The 17,464-nt window shown below is 38.5% G+C and overlaps 1 protein-coding gene across 1 annotated transcript in view; it reads left to right on the top strand.

The window, feature by feature from the left end:
* Positions 1-17,464, top strand: part of AKAP6 (A-kinase anchoring protein 6) — a 418,445-nt gene that overhangs the window by 287,559 nt on the left and 113,422 nt on the right. Inside the window, exons 6-8 of the mRNA XM_053711854.1 lie at positions 6,555-6,582; positions 13,890-14,029; positions 14,216-14,336. Of these exons, the coding sequence (XP_053567829.1) occupies positions 6,555-6,582; positions 13,890-14,029; positions 14,216-14,336 (289 nt within the window). The remainder of the gene's footprint in view (positions 1-6,554; positions 6,583-13,889; positions 14,030-14,215; positions 14,337-17,464) is intronic.

Below are 17,464 nucleotides of genomic sequence, written 5' to 3'. Positions count from 1 at the left end.
AAACTTTTGGTAGCTATTCCTCCGGCTGTTGTTTGTATTAATTGTCATGACAAACTTGTTAATGCAGATAATATTTCCTTTAGTAAAGTACCATTGTCTGTTGCAGTTCCTTCAACATCTAAGGTGCAGAATGTTCCTGATAACATAAGAGATTTTGTTTCTGAATCCATCAAGAAGGCTATGTCTGTTATTTCTCCTTCTAGTAAACGTAAAAAATCTTTTAAAACTTCTCTCCCTACAGATGAATTTTTAAATGAACATCATCATTCTGATTCTGATGACTCTTCTGGTTCAGAGGATTCTGTTTCAGAGATTGATGCTGATAAATCTTCATATTTATTTAAAATGGAATTTATTATTTCTTTACTTAAAGAAGTATTAATTGCTTTAGAAATAGAGGATTCTGGTCCTCTTGATACTAATTCTAAACGTTTAGATAAGGTATTTAAATCTCCTGTGGTTATTCCAGAAGTTTTTCCTGTTCCTAATGCTATTTCTGCAGTAATTTCCAAAGAATGGGATAAATTGGGTAATTCATTTACTCCTTCTAAACGTTTTAAGCAATTATATCCTGTACCGTCTGACAGGTTAGAATTTTGGGACAAAATCCCTAAAGTTGATGGGGCTATTTCTACCCTTGCTAAACGTACTACCATTCCTACGTCAGATGGTACTTCGTTTAAAGATCCTTTAGATAGGAAAATTGAATCCTTTCTAAGAAAAGCTTATCTGTGTTCAGGTAATCTTCTTAGACCTGCTATATCATTGGCTGATGTTGCTGCAGCTTCAACTTTTTGGTTGGAAACTTTAGCGCAACAAGTAGCAAATCATGATTCTCATGATATTATTATTCTTCTTCAGCATGCTAATAATTTTATCTGTGATGCCATTTTTGATATTATTAGAGTTGATGTCAGGTTTATGTCTCTAGCTATTTTAGCTAGAAGAGCTTTATGGCTTAAGACTTGGAATGCTGATATGGCTTCTAAATCAACTCTACTTTCCATTTCTTTCCAGGGTAACAAATTATTTGGTTCTCAGTTGGATTCTATTATCTCAACTGTTACTGGTGGGAAAGGAACTTTTTTACCACAGGATAAAAAATCTAAAGGTAAAAACAGGGCTAATAATCGTTTTCGTTCCTTTCGTTTCAACAAAGAACAAAAGCCTGATCCTTCGTCCTCAGGAGCAGTTTCAGTTTGGAAACCATCTCCAGTCTGGAATAAATCCAAGCCTGCTAGAAAGGCAAAGCCTGCTTCTAAGTCCACATGAAGGTGCGGCCCTCATTCCAGCTCAGCTGGTAGGGGGCAGGTTACGTTTTTTCAAAGAAATTTGGATCAATTCTATTCACAATCTTTGGATTCAGAACATTGTTTCAGAAGGGTACAGAATTGGTTTCAAGATGAGACCTCCTGCAAAGAGATTTTTTCTTTCCCGTGTCCCAGTAAATCCAGTGAAAGCTCAAGCATTTCTGAATTGTGTTTCAGATCTAGAGTTGGCTGGAGTAATTATGCCAGTTCCAGTTCCAGTTCCGGAACAGGGGATGGGGTTTTATTCGAATCTCTTCATTGTACCAAAGAAGGAGAATTCCTTCAGACCAGTTCTGGATCTAAAAATATTGAATCGTTATGTAAGGATACCAACGTTCAAGATGGTATCTGTAAGGACTATCTTGCCTTTTGTTCAGCAAGGGAATTATATGTCCACAATAGATTTACAGGATGCATATCTGCATATTCCGATTCATCCAGATCATTTTCAGTTCCTGAGATTCTCTTTTCTGGACAAGCATTACCAGTTTGTGGCTCTACCGTTTGGCCTAGCTACAGCTCCAAGAATTTTTACAAAGATTCTCGGTGCCCTTCTGTCTGTAATCAGAGAACAGGGTATTGTGGTATTTCCTTATTTGGACGATATCTTGGTACTTGCTCAGTCTTTACATTTAGCAGAATCTCATACGAATCGACTTGTGTTGTTTCTTCAAGATCATGGTTGGAGGATCAATTTACCAAAAAGTTCTTTGATTCCTCAGACAAGGGTAACCTTTCTGGGATTCCAGATAGATTCAGTGTCCATGACTCTGTCTTTAACAGACAAGAGACGTCTAAAATTGATTGCAGCTTGTCGAAACCTTCAGTCACAATCATTCCCTTCGGTAGCCTTATGCATGGAAATTCTAGGTCTTATGACTGCTGCATCGGACGCGATCCCCTTTGCTCGTTTTCACATGCAACCTCTTCAGCTCTGTATGCTGAATCAATGGTGCAAGGATTACACAAAGATATCTCAATTAATATCTTTAAAACCGATTGTTCGACACTCTCTAACGTGGTGGACAGATCACCATCGTTTAATTCAGGGGGCTTCTTTTGTGCTTCCGACCTGGACTGTAATTTCAACAGATGCAAGTCTCACAGGTTGGGGAGCTGTGTGGGGATCTCTGACGGCACAAGGAGTTTGGGAATCTCAGGAGGTGAGATTACCAATCAATATTTTGGAACTCCGTGCAATTTTCAGAGCTCTTCAGTTTTGGCCTCTTCTGAAGAGAGAATCGTTCATTTGTTTTCAGACAGACAATGTCACAACTGTGGCATACATCAATCATCAAGGAGGGACTCACAGTCCTCTGGCTATGAAAGAAGTATCTCGAATTTTGGTTTGGGCGGAATCCAGCTCCTGTCTAATCTCTGCGGTTCATATCCCAGGTATAGACAATTGGGAAGCGGATTATCTCAGTCGCCAAACGTTGCATCCGGGCGAATGGTCTCTTCACCCAGAGGTATTTCTTCAGATTGTTCAAATGTGGGAACTTCCAGAAATAGATCTGATGGCGTCTCATCTAAACAAGAAACTTCCCAGGTATCTGTCCAGATCCCGGGATCCTCAGGCGGAGGCAGTGGATGCATTATCACTTCCTTGGAAGTATCATCCTGCCTATATCTTTCCGCCTCTAGTTCTTCTTCCAAGAGTAATCTCCAAGATTCTGAAGGAATGCTCGTTTGTTCTGCTGGTAGCTCCGGCATGGCCTCACAGGTTTTGGTATGCGGATCTTGTCCGGATGGCCTCTTGCCAACCGTGGACTCTTCCGTTAAGACCAGACCTTCTGTCTCAAGGTCCTTTTTTCCATCAGGATCTGAAATCCTTAAATTTAAAGGTATGGAGATTGAACGTTTGATTCTTGGTCAAAGAGGTTTCTCTGACTCTGTGATTAATACTATGTTACAGGCTCGTAAATCTGTATCTAGAGAGATATATTATAGAGTCTGGAAGACTTATATTTCTTGGTGTCTTTCTCATCATTTTTCTTGGCATTCTTTTAGAATACCGAGAATATTACAGTTTCTTCAGGATGGTTTAGATAAGGGTTTGTCCGCAAGTTCCTTGAAAGGACAAATCTCTGCTCTTTCTGTTCTTTTTCACAGAAAGATTGCTATTCTTCCTGATATTCATTGTTTTGTACAAGCTTTGGTTCGTATAAAACCTGTCATTAAGTCAATTTCTCCTCCTTGGAGTTTGAATTTGGTTCTGGGGGCTCTTCAAGCTCCTCCATTTGAACCTATGCATTCATTGGACATTAAATTACTTTCTTGGAAAGTTTTGTTCCTTTTGGCCATCTCTTCTGCCAGAAGAGTTTCTGAATTATCTGCTCTTTCTTGTGAGTCTCCTTTTCTGATTTTTCATCAGGATAAGGTGGTGTTGCGAACTTCTTTTGAATTTTTACCTAAAGTTGTGAATTCCAACATTTGTAGAGAAATTGTGGTTCCTTCATTATGTCCTAATCCTAAGAATTCTAAGGAGAAATCGTTGCATTCTTTGGATGTTGTTAGAGCTTTGAAATATTATGTTGAAGCTACTAAATCTTTCCGAAAGACTTCTAGTCTATTTGTCATCTTTTCCGGTTCTAGAAAAGGCCAGAAAGCTTCTGCCATTTCTTTGGCATCTTGGTTGAAATCTTTAATTCATCTTGCCTATGTTGAGTCGGGTAAAACTCCGCCTCAGAGGATTACAGCTCATTCTACTAGGTCAGTTTCTACTTCCTGGGCGTTTAGGAATGAAGCTTCGGTTGATCAGATTTGCAAAGCAGCAACTTGGCCCTCTTTGCATACTTTTACTAAATTCTACCATTTTGATGTATTTTCTTCTTCTGAAGCAGTTTTTGGTAGAAAAGTACTTCAGGCAGCGGTTTCAGTTTGAATCTTCTGCTTATGTTTTTCATTAAACTTTATTTTGGGTGTGGATTATTTTCAGCAGGAATTGGCTGTCTTTATTTTATCCCTCCCTCTCTAGTGACTCTTGTGTGGAAAGATCCACATCTTGGGTAATCATTATCCCATACGTCACTAGCTCATGGACTCTTGCTAATTACATGAAAGAAAACATAATTTATGTAAGAACTTACCTGATAAATTCATTTCTTTCATATTAGCAAGAGTCCATGAGGCCCGCCCTTTTTTGTGGTGGTTATGATTTTTTTGTATAAAGCACAATTATTCCAATTCCTTATTTTATATGCTTTCGCACTTTTTTCTTATCACCCCACTTCTTGGCTATTCGTTAAACTGAATTGTGGGTGTGGTGAGGGGTGTATTTATAGGCATTTTGAGGTTTGGGAAACTTTGCCCCTCCTGGTAGGAATGTATATCCCATACGTCACTAGCTCATGGACTCTTGCTAATATGAAAGAAATGAATTTATCAGGTAAGTTCTTACATAAATTATGTTTTTTTCTTTTGTGATTCAGATAGAACATGCAATTTTAAGTAACTTTCTAATTTACACCTATTATCAAATTTTCTTCGTTCTCTTGCTTTCTTTATTTGAAAAAGAAGGCATTTAAGCTATTTTTTTGGTTCAGACCATGGAAAGCACTTGTTTATTGGTGGGTGAATTTATCCACCAATCAGCAAGAACAACCCAGATTGTTCACCAAAAATGGGCCGGCATCTAAACTTACATTCTTGCATTTCAAATAAAGATACCAAGAGAATGAAGACAATTTGACAATAGGAGTAAATTAGAAAGTTGCTTAAAATTGCATGCTCTATCTGAATCACAAAAGAAAAAATTTGGGTTCAGTGTCCCTTTAATGCACAACCCTGCAGTTCTGCATGTATGGTGTCCAACAGTGCTCAGAAGTAGATACGCCCATACAGTTTAAAAAAGGCTACAGTGAGAGGGTCAAAGCTTCTTTCTTAATTTATTCAGGCTAGGGGTTCTACTAAGATCAAGGGTTTTGTACCAGTTAGCACTATGGTTCTAGAGGCAATATATGAGCATGAAACACACCCATGCACCCAAACAGTGTTGTCAGTATTTATATATGTCGCATAATTAAAGGGACATGAAGGGACCCCACATTTTTATTTTATGATTCAGATATAACATACATTTTAAAACAACTTTTCAATTTACTTCTATTATAATTTTTGCTTAATTCTTTTTTATTCTTTATTGATAGAGCAGCAATGCATTTCTGGGAGCTAGCTGAACACATCAGTAAGCCAATGACAATAGACATATGTGCAGCCACCAATCAGTAGCTAGCTCCTGAGCTTTTCAGCAAAGGATACCAAGAGAACTAAGCAAGGTAGATAATCTAGGTAAATTGGAAAGTTGTTTAAAATTGTATGTTCTACCTGAATCGTGAAATAAAAATGCTGGGTTTCATATTCCTTTAACTTTCAACATAATTATAACATGCTCTAAGGGAAGAAGGAAACAGAGGCGCCAAACATGGCCTAGTATCGCCAAGGCACTTAAAAACCAAACCAACAGATGAAATATACTCACAAGTGAGGTGCACCCATATATAATGCTGTTGAAACAGACTGGAACTAAAGCAGTGGTCCAGCACACTGATCCTGCCAGCACAGCTCCAGATCCAAAAGTGTCCTTAAGAGGGTCCGTTGGTTAATGCCTGGAGGAACAAGAGGAGCACACAGACATAGCTCAGTACCGTTTGGACCAAAGAGATATATGACTGTAAGGTTGCACTTACAAGAAGCAGAGCACCTCCAGGTGCAATATCAGCAATACTGGGACCTCTCAGCCACCCAGTGGACTGTAAGACTCCCGAAGGCAGGACAGCAGCGGTCCCAGGAATAAGTTCCCAAAAGAAGCTAGAGAGATTATGAATCCCGAGCAATAGCACAAACTAAATTGCAGCAAGTGTATAATTAAAAGACTTTATTAAAACAAGCAACGCGTTTCTCAGCCACCTAAGGGCTGTTTCCTCAGGCGGGGATCAGTGTGCTGGACCACTGCTTTAGTTCTAGTCTGTTTCAACAGCACCATATGGGTGCACCTCACTTGTGAGTATATTTCATCTGTTGGTTTGGTTTTTAAGTGCCTTGGCGATACTAGGCCATGTTTGGCGCCTCTGTTTCCTTCTTCCCTTAGACCCCGATACATCAGGTTGACCGTCCTATGACAGAGAGCTGCCATTTTCGATTTGCACCACCTTTCATGATTGTTTGTTTGGACTTTCATTTGTATTTGTTAATTATATACAACCATTTTTTGATTACATGATTTTTTATGTTTTTGTGTTTTAGCTTCCAGGAAGCGCCCCCTATGAGTGTGGTATATATTGGTGTATACCACACTCTATATTTTGTTATAATTATAACATGCCCCAATGCTACTGCTATAACATTGAGTATTCAAGGTCAATTTTTAAACTATATAAATGAATAAGAACTCCCTGCCAAATCTTCCCATCTGCCTTCCTCTTAAATGAAAGTATTAGTGATATTCTGTGCAAAGCACTAAATGTTACCATATTTCTTTCAATGAAACATAACACTGTGTGTTCATAAAATCATACAATACATAACAAGTGTCAATTGTAATGTAATCTGTGAAAAGAATACATTTTATTCCATGTTGTAGAGCATAGGGTGGGATGGTATTATAATGAGGGGTAACAATTCATTGGTGTCTAAATAATTACAAATCTTTATGCTTCACCTTCTCATGTTATAGGATAACATACTGGAAAATGAGGACATCATACATTTTCAATACACTTTTATGTCCACAATTTACAAAGCAAATTACAAGAAAAACAAGCAAAAAAAAACATTGAATAGACATGGGTTAGCAAGTGTATTTCAAGTAAAATGTTTGCGCGTGAGTGAGCTAACTTCAGGACTAAGCATGCCATGACCACTCTAACTTTTCTCCCCATAGACTTCAATGGAGAGCACAAACTGGAAAAAACTAACACTTATCGACTGCACGCTAACCCGACAGTAAAACCGACAGCGAAACTCAGTTAGTTATGAATATTTTACATTCTAATGTTCTTCCAATTGTTCTTTTTATTTTTAAATATATAATTATATATATATATATATATGATGTATTTTTTGTTAAATATATATTCATTTTTATATATATATATATATATATACAGGGAGTGCAGAATTATTAGGCAAATGAGTATTTTGACCACATCATCCTCTTTATGCATGTTGTCTTACTCCAAGCTGTATAGGCTCGAAAGCCTACTACCAATTAAGCATATTAGGTGATGTGCATCTCTGTAATGAGAAGGGGTGTGGTCTAATGACATCAACACCCTATATCAGGTGTGCATAATTATTAGGCAACTTCCTTTCCTTTGGCAAAATGGGTCAAAAGAAGGACTTAACAGGCTCAGAAAAGTCAAAAATAGTGAGATATCTTGCAGAGGGATGCAGCACTCTTAAAATTGCAAAGCTTCTGAAGCGTGATCATCGAACAATCAAGCGTTTCATTCAAAATAGTCAACAGGGTCGCAAGAAGCGTGTGGAAAAACCAAGGCGCAAAATAACTGCCCATGAACTGAGAAAAGTCAAGCGTGCAGCTGCCAAGATGCCACTTGCCACCAGTTTGGCCATATTTCAGAGCTGCAACATCACTGGAGTGCCCAAAAGCACAAGGTGTGCAATACTCAGAGACATGGCCAAGGTAAGAAAGGCTGAAAGACGACCACCACTGAACAAGACACACAAGCTGAAACGTCAAGACTGGGCCAAGAAATATCTCAAGACTGATTTTTCTAAGGTTTTATGGACTGATGAAATGAGAGTGAGTCTTGATGGGCCAGATGGATGGGCCCGTGGCTGGATTGGTAAAGGGCAGAGAGCTCCAGTCCGACTCAGACGCCAGCAAGGTGGAGGTGGAGTACTGGTTTGGGCTGGTATCATCTAAGATGAGCTTGTGGGGCCTTTTCGGGTTGAGGATGGAGTCAAGCTCAACTCCCAGTCCTACTGCCAGTTTCTGGAAGACACCTTCTTCAAGCAGTGGTACATATATATATAAAAAAAATAGTCCAAAGAGAGCACTCGCCGTGAATCAAAGTGAATCTTTTAATCCAGTATGTAAACGTTTTCGGGGAGTGACCCCGTCATCAGACAAGTGGCCTTTCTTTTTCACTTGTCTGATGACGGGGACACTCCCCGAAAACGTTTACATACTGGATTAAAACATTCACTTTGATTCACGGCGAGTGCTCTCTTTGAACCATTTTTTGTCTATATTTTGGGTTGCACCCCAACGACTATTTAGCATAGTGAGTGCTGGACTTTTTGTATCATATATATATATATATATATATATATATATATATATATATATATATATATATATATATACATATATACATATGTATATATACATTATAGCCCTTTCCATTCAAATACCATATACCTTTTGTTTAATATTTATAAAAAAAATAATTTGTATTAAATAGTGTATATATGAGTATAACTGTTAATTTTAATGTATTTATGTAGTGTTTAAGGAAACTGTAAGTTTAGCCCTAACTCTTTATGCGAGGTCATCAGTCACGCTAACCAGACAAGCACAAATTTAGTTTGTGCTCTTGCAGTCACATTTACTTTCAACTTGTAATACGCACTCAAGTTAATACTGACCCGATATTTTAATACGTTAGCTTGGCACTTGTAATCTAGCCTTATATTATTTAAGTTGTGTTTAATTAGATATTTTATGGGGATTGAATTTTAGTTTGATGTCCTTTTAAGGTTTCTGTTTACCTCCTCAGAATTTGTAGTTTTCTAGGATGGAAAACAAATTTGAAATCAATTTTTAGGGTCTTTTTGTGTTTTCCAGATTTTGATAAAAAAAAGGACAGTCAAGTCCAAAATAAACCTTCATGATTCAGATAGGGCATGTAATTTTAAACAATTTTCCAATTTACTTTTATCACCAATTTTGCTTTGTTCTCTTGGTATTCTTAGTTGAAAGCTAAACCTAGGAGGTTCATATGCTAATTTCTTGAAGGCCACCTCTTCCCTCAGGGCATTTTCACAGTTTTTCACCACTAGAGGGTGTTAGTTCATGTGTGTCATATAGATAACACTGTGCTCACGCACGTGAAGTTCCAGGGAGCCAGCACTGATTTGCTAAAATGCATGGGCCCGATCCAATATAAATCGTTGCCCGCAAAAGCCTGCAACGCCAAAATTTGCGCTGGTTTGGTATCACATATACGGCATAACATAGAAGTTACGCTCGTATATTTCTGCCTTCGACCGTAGTTTTTTGGCCCATAGACAGGTATACCAAACCAGCGCAGTTTGGTATCCAATATACAGCGTAAGAACTTACGTGGCAAAAATGGAGAAATCTTTCTCCATTTTCACCTTGCCACAAATTGCAGGCGTAGTAAGCCTTACGCTTTGTATTGGAGCCCCGTAGCTCCCTAAACTGGCTGCAAAATAAAACCTAACGCATGCGCAGTGTCTATCTACCTGTCAACCGCGAACTGCAAAATAAAACCTAACGCATGCGCAATGTCTATCTAACTGTCAACCGCGATCCCCCGCTGCATCCCTAATAAAGTGTTTAACCCCTAAAACGCCGCTCCCAGACCCCGCCGCCACCTACATTAAATGTCTAACCCCCAATGTGATCCTCATACACCGCCGCCACCTACATTAAAATTATTAACCGCTAATGTAATCCCCTTACACCGCCGCCATCTATATTAAAATTATTACGCCCTAATGTGAGCCCCCTACACCGCCGCCATCTATTTTAACTATATTACCCCCTAATCTAATCCCCCTACACCGCCGCCACCTATATTAAATGTATTAACCCCTAATCTAATCCCCCTACACCGCCGCCACCTATAATAAATGTATTACCCCCTAAAATACTAAAATGCCCCTACCCTAAACTAAATTAAAAATAGCCCTGAAAAGGGCTTTTTGCGTGACATTGCCCCAAAGTAACCAGCTCTTTTACCAGCCCTTAAAAGGGCTTTTTGCGGGGCATTGTCACAAAGTAATCAGCTCTTTTGCCTGTAATCTAATCCCCCTACACCGCCGCCACCTATTTAAACTATATTACCCACTAATATGATCCCCCTACACCGCCGCCACCTATTTAAACTATATTACCCCCTAATATGATCGCCCTACACCGCCGCCACCTATATTAAAATTATTAACCCCTAATCTAATCCCCCTACACCGCCGCCACCTATATTAAATTTATTAACCCCTAAAATACTAAAATTTCCCTACCACTAAACCTAAGTCTAACCCTACAAATAGCCCTGAAAAGGGCCTTTTGCATGGCATTGCCCAAAAGTAACCAGCTCTATTACCAGCCCTTAAAAGGGCCTTTTGCGGGGCATTGCCCCAAAGTAACCAGCTCTTTTACCAGCCCTTAAAAGGGCTTTTTGCGGGGCATTGACACAAAGTAATCAGCTCTTTTGCCTGTAATCTAATCCCCCTACACCGCCGCCACCTATAATAAATGTATTACCCCCTAATCTGACCCCCCTACACCGCCGCCACCTATATTAACCCTAATTATATTAGGGTTAATATAGTTAATATAGTTATATTATATATATATTAACTATATTAACCATATCTAACTCTAACACCCCTAACTTAATTATTATTAAAATAAATCTAAATAATATTAATAATATTAACTAAATTATTCCTATTTAAAACTAAATACTTACCTATAAAATAAACCCTAAGATAGCTACAATATAATTAATAATTACATTGTAGCTATTTTAAGGTTTATATTTATTTTACAGGTAACTTGGTATTTATTTTAACTAGGTACAATAGCTATTAAATAGTTAATAACTATTTAATAGCTACCTAGTTAAAATAATTACCAATTTACCTGTAAAATAAATCCTAACCTAATTTACAAATACACCTACACTATCAATAAATTAATTAAATAAACTACAAATATCTAAACTAAAATACAATTAAATACACTAAGCTAAATTACAAAAAAAAAACAACACTAAATTACAAAAAAATAAAAAAATGATTGCAAGATTTTTAAGCTAATTACACCTATTCTAACCCCCCTAATAAAATAACAAAGCCCCCCAAAATAAAAAAAATTCCCTACCCTAATCTAAATTACAAAAGTAATCAGTTCTATTACCAGCCCTTAAAAGGGCCTTTTGTGGGGCATTGCCCCAAAGTAATCGGCTCTTTTACCTGTAAAAAAAACAACAACCCCCCCATTACAACCCACCACCCACATACCCCTACTCTAACCCACCTAATCCCCCCTTAAAAACCTTAGTCTAACCCCCAAGTGCTCCTTACCTGTCCTGAAGACCGGCAGAGAAGGTCCTGTTCCAGGCGGAGAAGTCTTCTTCCAGGCAGCGACCTCTTCTTCTTCCAGGATCCAGCCGGCACGGAGCGGAGGAGTTGAAGACCGATGACCACGGAGCTGAAGACCGTCCATCTGGAACTGAAGACCGGCGATGCTGGAACTGAAGATCGGCGACGCTGGAACTGAAGACCGCTGGAACTGAAGACCGGAGCCGGAGCGTGGAGGATCCTCTTCATACGATCGTCGCCATACACTGAATAGGAATTCAAGGTACGCAATTAAAAATGGCGTCCCTTGAATTCCTATTGGCTGATTTGAGCCTTCAAATTCAAATCAGCCAATCGGATGCGAGCTACTTTAATTCTATTGGCTGATTTGAATGGCCAATAGAATAAGAGCTACTGTAATTCTATTGGCTATTCTAATCAGTGGTAATAGAGCTGATTGCTTTTGTAATTTAGATTAGGGTAGGGAATTTTTTATTTTGGGGGGCTTTGTTATTTTATTAGGGGGCTTATAATAGGTGTAATTAGCTTAAAAATCTTGTAATCTTTTTTTATTTTTTGTAATTTAGTGTTTGTTTTTGTAATTTAGTTTAGTGTATTTAATTGTATTTTAGTTTAGATATTTGTAGTTTATTTAATTAATTTATTGATAGTGTAGGTGTATTTGTAACTTAGGTTAGGATTTATTTTACAGGTAAATTGGTAATTATTTTAACTAGGTAGCTATTAAATAGTTATTAACTATTTAATAGCTATTGTACCTAGTTAAAATAAATACCAAGTTACCTGTAAAATAAATATAAACCCTAAAATAGCTACAATGTAATTATTAATTATATTGTAGCTATCTTAGGGTTTATTTTATAGGTAAGTATTTAGTTTTAAATAGGAATAATTTAGTTAATATTATTAATATTATTTAGATTTATTTTAATAATAATTAAGTTAGGGGTGTTAGAGTTAGATAAGGTTAATATAGTTAATATATATAATATAATAACTATATTATCTATATTAACCCTAATATAATTAGGGTTAATATAGTTAATATAGGTGTAGGGGGGTCAGATTAGGGGTTAATATATTTAATATAGGTGGCGGCGGTGTAGGGGGATTAGATTAGGGGGTAATACATATATTATAGGTGGCGGCGGTGTAGGGGGATTAGATTACAGGCAAAAGAGCTGATTAATTTGTGTCAATGCCCCGCAAAAAGCCCTTTTAAGGGCTGGTAATAGAGCTGGTTACTTTGGGGCAATGCCCCGCAAAAGGCCCTTTTAAGGGCTGGTAATAGAGCTGGTTACTTTGGGGCAATGCCCTGCAAAAGGCCCTTTTAAGGGCTGGTAATAGAGCTGGTTACTTTGGGGCAATGTCATGCAAAAAGCCCTTTTCAGGGCTATTTTTAATTTAGTTTAGGGTAGGGGCATTTTAGTATTTTAGGGGGTAATACATTTATTATAGGTGGCGGCGGTGTAGGGGGATTAGATTAGGGGTTAATACATTTAATATAGGTGGCGGCGGTGTAGGGGGATCATATTAGGGGGTAATATAGTTTAAATAGGTGGCGGCGGTGTAGGGGGATCATATTAGGGGGTAATATAGTTTAAATAGGTGGCGGCGGTGTAGGGGGATTAGATTAGGGGTTAATACATTTAATATAGGTGGCGGCGGGGTCCGGGAGCGGCGGTTTACGGGTTAATATATTTATTATTAGGAGTGAGAGGGGGGATTGCGGATAGAGGGGTATACATGACGGGCTATGTTTGGGAGGCGTGTTAGACAGTACAGGTGATTTTATAACTTAGTCAGTTTTTTTATGCGGCGGCAGTTTCTAAAGTGCCGTAAGTCACTGGCGACTCCAGAAATTTGTACTTACGCAGATTTCTGGACATCGCTAGTTTGTCAGACTTACGGCACTTTAGCATCTGGCGGCGCCGTATATGAGATAGCTTGAGTTGTGAGCTGAAACTACGGGCGGTGCAGGTTTCCACGCTTGCGCCAAAACCTGCGCCGTATATCGGATCGCGCCCCATGTCTGTCAAAAGAACTGAAATAAGGGGGCAGTTTGCAGAGGCTTAGATACAAAATAATCACAGAGGTAAAAAGTGTATTTATATAACTGTGTTGGTTATGCAAAACTAGAGAATGGGTAATAAAGGGATTATCTATCTTTTAAAACAATAACAAAATCTCGTGTAGACTATCCCTTTAAATACTGTGCTCAGAGATCAATGTTAAATCTGTGTTCTCACTTCCTCTTTGCAGGCAAACGGCACTCCCACCTTTTTAGAAGCGCAAAGAGATGCTGTATCCCAGATGTCTCTGCAGCTGAGCAGTGAGCAGTACTCCAAGGATCCTCCACACTCTCACCTGGCACCTATTGAGTGCAGCCAGACCTCAGAAAGGTATTAGCAGCTTCATTCCTCAGACTATTGTAGTCATCCAGACTGGTAGACTGATTTGATGCTCCCTCCCTACATACTGACTAAGACAATATTAATATGGGCAAATAAGCTTCCAACCTTACAAAACAGATAATAGTGATCTGTTTTTTCTCTGTAGGCAATAATTATTTTTTTGTTTTCCCATAGTCTACAGGAGGTGGAGGCTGACTGTCAAGAATCACTGGACTGGTTGCTAGACATGGAGGCCACTGTACAGAACAATCTTGGTCTGTTGGTGTCGGAAGATCAACATCTACAGATGTGTAAGGTATATCAAAACTGATTTTGTGTTTATAATAGCTAAAATTATTTGATGGGTTCAAATAAATAAATTAATTCATATATAAAGTAAAACCTGCCCATGAGATCCCAAGGATCACTCAATATAATTAATAAACCTATATGCCTTACCCCAAATAATTATTTATTTTCCTTAGATGAAACATAAATAAAAGATGTATATCCTCTAAAGATCAACTATTATAGCTGATGGTGTGACCATTTCCCAATAAAATCTTCACATCCTCCAAAGATAGTTATGCTGAAGCATTTACCCTCTATCTGACCCATAGAACCTTTACAAATCAGATTCACCATCTGATTTGTTTCCCCCACCCAGCATGAAACCACCTTAAACGCAAATTAGACCCTGCTATGCATCTTAGCTCTGACCTACTTTTACTCCCACAGCATAGTCACCTGCACAATGAAATATAAAATCAGGCCCACCCCTTAGTTCTGATCTGTTTTTCCTTAAAGTTGACCCTCTTTATTGCTAATGAAAGATGCTTGTACTCCTCAGATCACAAGTACTTGTCCCTACTTTTACATAGCCTTGTTTCATGCTGCAAAATATGCTTTTAAATAGTGCTCTTTCATGTTGTTGGTAGATTATTTTTTGTTTAATTACCCTTTTAAGCCTTTCTGTCCAACCTGATTAAACTTAATTTTCCCTCTAAAATCCTGTATCACCTCATTTTAGAATATGTTATCCATATTTCTAAAATACCTGTTTTACTAGCACACAAAACATAGGGGCCAAATTTTAAAACTCCGGATGTCCCTGTTTCCGCGCGAGCGCCGGAAACAGCAGTTATGATGCAGCGGTCTAAAGACCGCTGCTCCATAACTTGTCCGTCTGCTTTTGGCCGCAAATCTGCAGGGGGCGGCATTGCACAAGCAGTTCACAAGAACTGCTTGTGTAATGATAAATGCCGACAGCGTATGCTGTCGGCATTTATCGTTGTGCGGCGGACTTGATACGCTACATTGTATCATGTCCGCTCGCACTATAATAAATTGACCCCAAGACTGAATGTGTCCATCTTACAAAATGTAGGAAAATGTAGAGTGCATTGAAATAATTCATCTTTTAAATATTCAGCTTGGGAATCCTTAGATTGCTGTCTGCTTTATCTTAGGAACATCTGGCACTGGGGCTGAAATAATAAGGAATTGCTAAATATTTTACCTTTAACAACAAATTTGTGTTTTGCAACGTTAGCCGTAAGTGGGTTTACTTCTAAATCCAGTAACTTCTGTGATGGGATGATGGATACACCTTTACCTATACATCAGAAAACTGACAAAAGCAGCAGGACATGTAGAAAAGGACGATTTTAAAGTGAATCACGCTGAAAGGGTTAAATCGTTTGCGACAAAGAAATAAAATATCTACAGGAAACAAAATGAGTATGGCAGAGGGCACAAAAGAGAAGGGAACATGGGGGGTGGGTTGTCTTCTATTTGAAATACCAACCTCCCATAAATCAAGCTCATTTAGCAATTTTTATGGGTGTAAATCTATAAGCTGTCATGTTGAAATCGCTCAGAACATATGGTAGATCTCACCAAGCAGATTGCAACTCATAAAAACTAAAATTGATAACCAGCAACAAAAAATACAGCAAAAGAAAAAATGCACCCAAAGCCACAATTTTAATGCCGCAAAACAACCCTTCCCAGCCCCCTCCTTCTCTATCTATTATTTCACATTTTTGTGTTATTTTGCAGCAAGGATACAGTGACCTTACCAGGCCCTTCTTGTCAGTTTAAGCCTCCAGCTTTGTGCCAGGCAATGGGCAGAGAGTTTAGCACTTTATTATGTTCAGTTCTACTGCTGACTGAGTCTTGATTTTTGGAACGCTTGGCTCTGCAAAACATAGTTAATAACTTAATCTTGCTATTAACTCCTTGACTGCCTGAGAAGGCAACATTGTACAGATGTATGCATGACTAATGTGTGATAACAAAATTTATGCTTACCTGATAAATTTATTTCTCTTGTGGTGTATCCAGTGAACGGATTCATCCATTACTTGTGGGATATTCTCCTTCCCAACAGAAAGCTTCAAGAGGACACCCACAACAGAGCTGTCTATATAGCTCCTCCCCTAACTGCCACTCCCAATCATTCGACCGAAGACAAGCAAGAGAAAGGAGAAACTATAGGGTGCAGTGGTGACTGTAGTTTAAAAATAAAAAACATCTGCCTTAAAATGACGGGGCGGGCCGTGGACCGGATACACCCCAAGAGAAATAAATTTATCAGGTAAGCATAAATTTTGTTTTCTCTTGTAAGGTGTATCCAGTCCACGGATTCATCCATTACTTGTGGGATACCAAAACCAAAGCTATAGGACACGGATGAAGGGAGGGACAAGGCAGGCGCTTCAACGGAAGGCACCACTGCCTGTAAGACCTTTCTCCCAAAAATAGCCTCTGAAGAAGCAAAAGTATCAAATTTGTAGAATTTAGAAAAAGTATGAAGCGAAGACCAAGTCGCCGCCTTACAAATCTGTTCAACAGAAGCCTCATTCTTAAAAGCCCATGTGGAAGCTGCCGCTCTAGTGGAATGAGCTGTAATTCTTTCAGGAGGCTTCTGGCCAGCAGTCTCATAAGCTAAGCGGATTATACTTCTTAGCCAAAAAGAAAGAGAAGTTGCCGAAGCCTTTTGGCCTCTCCTCTGTCCAGAGTAGACCACAAACAAAGCAGATGTTTGACGAAAATCCTTCGTAGCTTGTAAATAAAATTTTAAAGCACGAACCACATCAAGATTGTGTAAAAGACGTTCCTTCTTTGAAGAAGGATTAGGACATAGTGAAGGAACAACAATCTCCTGATTGATATTTTTGTTAGATACCACCTTAGGAAGAAAACCAGGTTTGGTACGTAACACTATCTTATCTGCATGGAAAATGAGATAAGGGGAATCACATTGTAAAGCAGATAACTCCGAAACTCTTCGAGCCGAGGAGATAGCTACTAAAAACAGAACTTTCCAAGATAAAAGTTTAATATCTATGGAATGCAAAGGTTCAAACTGAACCCCTTGCAGAACCTTAAGAACCAAATTTAAACTCCATGGCGGAGCAACAGGTTTAAACACAGGCTTGA

This window comes from Bombina bombina, chromosome 1, assembly GCF_027579735.1.
Source record: "Bombina bombina isolate aBomBom1 chromosome 1, aBomBom1.pri, whole genome shotgun sequence".
Classification (NCBI taxonomy): Eukaryota; Metazoa; Chordata; class Amphibia; order Anura; family Bombinatoridae; genus Bombina; species Bombina bombina.
This window is presented reverse-complemented; position numbering and strand designations above follow the sequence as displayed.